Here is a 7,775-nt window from a genome sequence, read left to right as displayed (position 1 = left end):
TTTTTTTTGAGTTGCAAAATCCACTTGAACATGACGCTGCTTTTTTCGAAGTTTCTCAAGAACCATTCGAGCCACAGAACTCGTTTTGGCATCGTTGGCTAGAGAATTGAAAAGTCGATTCAGTCGTAACAACGTGAGTGAGGAAATTCGAGTAGTTTTGACCCAGAAAGTGAAATATGAATATCAAACACTTAGGTGCAAGATTATGCCAAAATTTCATGTTTTCCGTCCCGTTTTTACTCATATCTCGGAGGCAAAATGAGCAAGAATGCTCATTTGTACATCATTCTAGACAGAAATAAATGACCTTTTTAGAAAGTGAACCATGGATGGGGAAATGTTAGCAGTTTTCTCAAAAAAGGCTTGAATTCAAGAAGTTTTAGATTTGCGTGGTTTTTTTTGAGTTGCAAAATCCATTTGAACATGACGCTGCTTTTTTCGAAGTTTCTCAAGAACCATTCGAGCCAGAGAATTCGTTTTGGCATAGTTGGATAGAGAATTGAAGGGGGGGTCATGACCCCCATGACCCTCCCCCCTGGATCCGCCCTTGACTACAAGCCCAGCGCTTTTTGAAGGAGATTAAAACTTGTATGTTTCTTCTTCAAGGGTTTTCGCCTATATTAGAGATCCCTCACAAGTTCTGTAGGGAGCAATTTCTAAAAATATCAATTAAATTTAATGATTTTGGCGCTACTGTTTCCCATCAAGCAAGTAGAAAAATTGTACTGTATTATAAAATACTTAGAGGTATTAATAAATTAAACCACACATTAATATTGCAGATAATTCTCATTATTTCGAAGCAAATATATGACAATGTCAAGTAATTTGAAATAAATGACCAGGCAAAGATTTCAATTAATACATATTTTAGCAGTAAACGGACGACAACATTTCATTTCATTATTAATTAATTAATTTTTAGGCACATTTTGTAAAGCCATTATAGCTAAGCAATCAAAAAACATTTAAACCATACATTGTTAAACGATAATATGGAATAGTAGTTATATAACGAAAATGATTTCTTCAAACCTCCTTCGGGCGCAGATGTTCATATTTTTTTGCATATTGACCTCTATTTTTAACGTTAGAACTGATGAATAATACCACAGTTTATTGGGTAGAACTGTAATTTTGACAAAGCATTCAGCAAAAATGGCGAAATCCCAACTTTCCTGCAAAAACAGATTAACCGAGGGAATCTAACAATAGGACGGCTGTGCAATATTCTAAATTTACCCCGTTTCATCTTTAAACTCGTGTTTATTTTATTTGTGCATTTGTGAAATTTCACCCTAAAAAGCCGCATGTATGCTGCTGGGGTAAAATCAATTTAATCTTTTCAGTTACCGTTTTGGACAATTTTACAAAAGATTGAGCTTTTATTACAAAGGACTTGTTTGTGGAATGACAGATATAATAAAAGACCTGCGTTACACACAAAGGCATTGTACCGCGCGTGCCTATTTTACAGAAATCTGGAAAGAGATTAAAACCATTGACCTGTTCTCATTCAATGCATGTTTGTCATCGGCTCATACCCCTTTGCCAAAATTTACCCTTTTACGTAAACGCAACCCTATTTTACAATAATTACGTATTCTGATGCGATATCTAACAGCTGCCGAAATTTTATACAATGACAAGAAAAACATCGTTAGGTATGAGTGTATGAGGGATCATTCGAAATCTGATTTCCAATTTATTTTAACTGTTATTTTTTAAACTAACTTGAAGGGTTTCAAACGGAGATAATAGACATCACTATTATTTATACCACCGAATCCTCTTTTGTGGAAATACGTCCCGTAGGCAAACTTCTACATTTTGTTGTGTACTGGGGGAACTTGACTTGGTCAAATGGAATTGGCAATTTTTCAGGAAAACATACCGTTGAATAATTTACAGTACTACATAAATGAACACATTAGCATTCAGCAAAGCAAGCAAACGCTTATAAATTTATTTTATCTATCCTTTATATTTAGTAAGTTCAAAGTGCCTAATCATTGGTTTCACTTAGCATTTTAGGCGTATTAATTTGGCAGGTTTGAGGAGTTGTAGTGCTTCAGACCGTACTTTGCGGTAGTTAACAATCGAGACCAGTGCGGTTTCTTGTTTAAAACTTTGTTTTTAGATTGCTAACACTCTTTTTGTTGAGAAAACAATTAGTTACTGACAAGGACAATGCTTACAGCTGACTGAGCCGATGAGAGGAAATAACAATCATACCAAAAGTAGGCAAATTCGTCAACGACAGGCTTCTTCAACAAAATAAATACGAGCTTGATAATTTTATTTCTAAATTTGGGCCAGCTGTTATTAATGCATCAAAGTTCAAATCAAACTTTTGTTTTATTTCGAACAGCTTCGCAGCTGGTTTCACTATTAGGTCAGCATTTTGTGGTTGAGGGTTTCTTCAATTCAGAAACTCGATTTTTCTAATAGTTCGGTAACTCCTACAGTGTAACATTTTGATTTTTCATGGTTCAAAGTTAAACAACTTTTGATCTCATCAATGAATGGTGGTGATTTTTTAAAGCAAGCTTAGCTAATCAGGAATCTTGTAAAATATTAAATAATGCCATTTAAAGTCATACATACCAGGAAAAATCGGCGACATTGATACATTTTGCAAATATCTAACAAGACTTGGTTTATCTTCATGAGTGTTGTATTTTTGTAATTTTGTAATTTCTAAACCTAATGTATGATGTATTAGCTTTATACTTGAAATGCTTTAGCTTATAGACGTTCCCTGGAAGTTTTTTCGGTTCCTTTTTTGCAAAATTTGTCAACTTCGGCAAATTTCCCTGATCCATGCTTCTTTTAATGGCTTTATTTAATATTTTTTCAAGAGTCTTTATTACGCCCGCTTCAATTGAAAAAAAATCACCACGATTCATTGATTAGATGAAAAGTTATTTGATTTCAAAACAAAGAAAATGAAAATGTTACACAGTGGGCCGTTAGCTGCAATACTCTGAAGCCGTTTGAAACATTAAAACTTCTTTGTGCTTTACAATAGTGAATGTATTTTGGTCATGTCCTATTCTCTAATGTGTTTTACGGATAAAACGATTTTTGGTATTTGAGTTATGTCACTTTGAATAATAATATAATAATTAGGAGACCGTTACTTAACAACAACAGAGCTATGAAAAATTTTGAAAAAAGTGAAAAATGAAGTATAATTTTGGAAAATATGTAAAAAATATGAATTCAAAAAATGTTCAGCTGTAAAGTCTTGAAGATTTCGGAGCGCAGATGCTCATCTTCGTCCAGGACCTCTACTTCCGGCATCTTACCCTGCATCGCTAAATGAAGGACGTAATATTTCTCTGGGTTCCTCATCGATGCGTAAATTTAATTCGTCTTTTTATTGTCCTAATAATTTTGGTGTTCTTCTTCATTTGTTGTAGAACCATCTCATTTCTTATTCGGTCCATCCAGTTTATTCGGAAGATTCTTCTACAGACTCACATTTCAAAAGCCTCCAGTCTCTTCAATGGTGTGTCGGTGAATTCTTTTCACTTTAATGTAGGTGGTTCTGGCTTTTTCGATGCACGCCCATATATGTGATTTGGTTAACGGTTTCCAGTTGTATCATGAATGCTCTAATTTGTTTTGATGTTCTTTGCAATTTAGCTTTCAAAGTATTAAGTTTACATTTGTTACATGAATCGGTGTTACTCTGTTAATGTGAATTTGCAGTGCATCCTGACTAGCAGAAATTAGCACTGTGTCGTCCGCATATATCACATTATTTAAGTTAATTCATTTTACTTTAATACCATCGTCCACCCCGTTCAATGCTTCTCTGAAGATATATTCAGAGCAGATATTAAATTATAAGAGAGACAGGATGCACCCCGGCCCCTGCCTTACTCCACGTCGTATTTCTACTTCTTTGGACTAAGTGCTGAAGACCAAAAAGGTTATTACGACATTCAAATTGTCTTTCAGTGTTCTTCTAATTTGTTGTCCATTTGCAGGAAGAGTTTTAGTCCGTGGCTCATCAGACCGATAGTGCGGTTGTCAGTGCACTTCATTGCGTTCATCTTTTTTGGTATCATCACACATGTTGATAGAAGCCAGTCTGTTTATATTTAGTAAGTTCAAAGTGCCTAATCATTGGTTTCACTTAGCATGTTAGGCGTATTAATTTGGCAAGTTTGAGGAGTTGTAGTGCTTCATACCGTATTTTGCGGTAGTTAACAATCGAGACAAACGCGGTTTCTTGTTTAAAACTTCATTTTTAGATTGCTAACACTCTTTTTGTTGAGAAAACAATTAGTTACTGACAAGGACAATACTTACAGCTGACTGAGCCGATGAGAGGAAATAACAATCATACCAAAAGTAGGCAAATTCGTCAACGACAGGCTTCTTCAACAAAATAAATACGAGCTTGATAATTTTATTTCTAAATTTGGGCCAGCTGTTATTAATGCATCAAAGTTCAAATCAAACTTTTGTTTTATTTCGAACAGCTTCGCAGCTGGTTTCACTATTAGGTCAGCATTTTGTGGTTGAGGGTTTCTTCAATTCAGAAACTCGATTTTTCTAATAGTTCGGTACTCCTACAGTGTAACATTTTGGTTTTGCTTGATTCAAAATCAAACAACTTTTGATCCCATCAATGAATGGTGGTGATTTTTTAAATCAAACTTAGCTAATCAGGATCTTGTAAAATATTAAATAAATCCATTTAAAGTCATACATATCAGGAAAAATCGGCGACATTGATAAATTTTGCAAATATCTAACAAGACTTGGTTTATCTTCATGAAAATCGTATTTTTATAATTTGTAAACCTAATGTATGATGTATTAGCTTTATACTTGAAATGCTTTAGCTTATAGACGTTCCGTGGAAGTTTTTTCGGTTCCTTTTTTGCAAAATTTATCAACTTCGGCAAATTTCCCTGATCCATGCATCTTTTAATGGCTTTATTTAATATTTTTTCAAGAGTCTTTATTACGCCCGCTTCAATTGAAAAAAAATCACCACGATTCATGGATCAGATGAAAAGTTATTTGATTTCAAAACAAAGAAAATGAAAATGTGACGCTGTGGGCCGTTAGCTGCAATACTCTGAAGCCGTTTGAAACAGTAAAACTTTTTTGTGCTTTACAATAGTGAATTTATTTTGGTCATGTCCTATTCTCTAATGTGTTTTACGGATAAAACGATTTTTGGTATTTGAGATATGTCACTTTGAATAATATTATAACAATTAGGAGACCGTTACTTAACAACAACAGAGCTATGAAAAATTTTGAAAAAAGTGAAAAATGAAGTATTATTTTGGTAAATATGTAAAAAATATTAATTCAAAAAATGTTCAGCTGTAAAGTTTTCAAGATTTCGGAGCGCAGATGTTCTTCTTCGTCCAGGACCTCTTACCATGCATCGCTAAATGAAGGACGTAATATTTCTCTGGGTTCCTCATCATTGCGTAAATTTAATTCGTCTTTTTATTGTCCTAATAATTTTGGTGTTCTTCATTTGTTGTAGAACCATCTCATTTCTTATTCGGTCCATCCAGTTTATTCGGAGGATCCTTACTCTGTTAATGAGAATTTGCAGTGCATCCTGACTAGCAGAAATTAGCACTGTGTCGTCCGCATATCTCACATTATTTAAATTAATTTATTTTACTTTAATGTTGATAGAAGCCAGACTGGCTTCTATGATATATTTTGAAGACTTTTTCCAAAAGTTAACGAGGTTCAAGTTCAGGCCCTCCGTCAATAAATTTTCGCCTTTTACGGTCAATACATTTAAATTTCCTGTAGTAACCTAAAGGCGACGTTATTGATTTAAGGGTAGATTTTTGTTCATGGCCGTAAGATGACAACTCTATAGAAGTAAATATAACACAGCTGTTACTATTGTTCTGTAAAATATACAGTATGTAGGTTGGGGTTAATAGTGTTGTATTTAAAAAATGGGCAATAACTTTACGATTAACATGGAGGAAAATTTCAAGAAAAATCAGGATTTTATTACCGAAATGAATAACATTAAGGTAGAAACATTTAGTCAAATATTTTACTAATATTATATTTCTTCAATGTTTGTTACTATATCACTCCTGTGTGGTGCTTGGATAATAATATCACCATCACAGATTGAACGACAATTACAAATGAGAAACCAAATGAGAGAAAGGCAAGTTGCTTTGGAAATTGCAAAACAGAGAGAGCTATTCTATTGGGTTGGAGCTTTTTATGTTGCAAGTGCTCTGGGTACCTTGGCTTGGTAAAGGACGTTGCGATCTCCAACAAATTTGCACCTAACCACTATTGCTTTATTAGTTACAGATACATGCGAAAGCCTACCATACTTATCCCGTTAGTACCTCTAACATTTATACTTTCTTATCAAGCTGACTTTGCATATGGAAATAAACATCACAGAATACTAGGTGATATTTCATATTTGCCCGAAAGTGTTAAGTAGGTGCACTTATATTCAATTTTTAGTGGAAGCCGAACATATCATGCAATTTGAAGCCCACTTACTGGAGCTTCCTTTAGGAGTTCCTACTCCTGCATCAATAGACTTAAAACGAATGCAAAATGATGAGCAGAAAAGATTGCACCCACATTTGCCACCACTTTAATGAAGACGAAAACAGTATGACCTCATTTCTTTCAATTTTATCTAGATATTAGTTTGAAACGGTTTTTGTGCAATTCTGCGACTGTGATGTTCTTGATTATGATAATGTTTGGATTCCAATATCTATTGGATACATAGGTGATTTTTTTAGTAGTATTGAATATTACTCTTTAAACACATCATATATATTATATTAATAATTATTAACGACAGTAGAAAATTGATTGCAACTATAGAAATGCAAAACTGGCGCATCTTATTTCCTACATTATATACACATAAATGTATGTAAGCAGTGGTTATTTTTTACCAAAAAGCGTCTCGACCTATTGATTGATTGATCTTTTCGTCCTTGCATGGACAGGGTGGCGCACCACCTGCGAAACTTTACCTCCTTAATTTTTTTATTTCTTCTGCAGTTTTGGGTACATTCACAGATGTGTATATGTTGGTTGATCTTTAAAAACACTATTAATCTATTCTCCATTTAAATTAATATTATATTTTAAACTGGATATTTCCATTGTGTATGAGAAGAGTTGCTGTTGGGACAGGAAAGCGGGCTTGTCGGGTTGAGTTTATAATTCAAAACATTCCGTTTCGTGCAGTTATAGGAGTTATTCGATTTTGTTGGCATTTGGGCTAGGTTTCAGTCAGAACAGTTGTTTTCTTGATAGATTGTGTAGTGAGCCCCCCCCCCCATTCAATTCTCTATCTAACGATGCCAAAACGAATTCTCTGACTTCGAAAAAAGCAGCGTCATGTTCAACTGGATTTTGCAACTCAAGAAAAACCACGCAAATCTAAAACTTCTTGAATTCAAGAATTCTTTGATAAAACTGCCAACATTTCCTTATCAATGGTTCACTTTCTTAAAAGATCATTTATTTCTTTCTAGAATGATGTACAAATGAGCATCCTTGCTCATTTTGCCTCCGAAAAATGAGCAAAAACGGGACGGAAAACATTAAATTTTGGCATCATCTTGCACCTAAGTGTCCGATATTCAAATTTCGCTTTCTGTGTCAAAATTACTAGAATTTCCTCACTCACGTTGTTACGACTGAATCGACTTTTCAATTCTCTATCCAACGATGCCAAAACGAATTATGTGACTCGAATGGTTCTTGAGAAACTTCGA

At 34.2% G+C, this 7,775-nt stretch overlaps 1 protein-coding gene across 1 annotated transcript; it reads left to right on the top strand.

The window, feature by feature from the left end:
* Positions 1-6,140: 6,140 nt before the first annotated feature.
* Positions 6,141-6,926, top strand: LOC109537882 (plasminogen receptor (KT); the record flags this gene model as incomplete). Its single annotated transcript, XM_019904803.2, is given in 3 exon segments — positions 6,141-6,271; positions 6,328-6,437; positions 6,496-6,926. Coding segments are annotated over 3 exon segments (381 nt in total), but the record flags the coding sequence as incomplete, so codon positions are not given.
* Positions 6,927-7,775: the final 849 nt, after the last annotated feature.

Source organism: Dendroctonus ponderosae, unplaced genomic scaffold (genome assembly GCF_020466585.1).
Source record: "Dendroctonus ponderosae isolate FM_Combo_2020 unplaced genomic scaffold, Dpon_F_20191213v2 Dpon_F_20191213_1, whole genome shotgun sequence".
In the NCBI taxonomy this organism is placed as follows: domain Eukaryota; kingdom Metazoa; phylum Arthropoda; class Insecta; order Coleoptera; family Curculionidae; genus Dendroctonus; species Dendroctonus ponderosae.
This window is presented reverse-complemented; position numbering and strand designations above follow the sequence as displayed.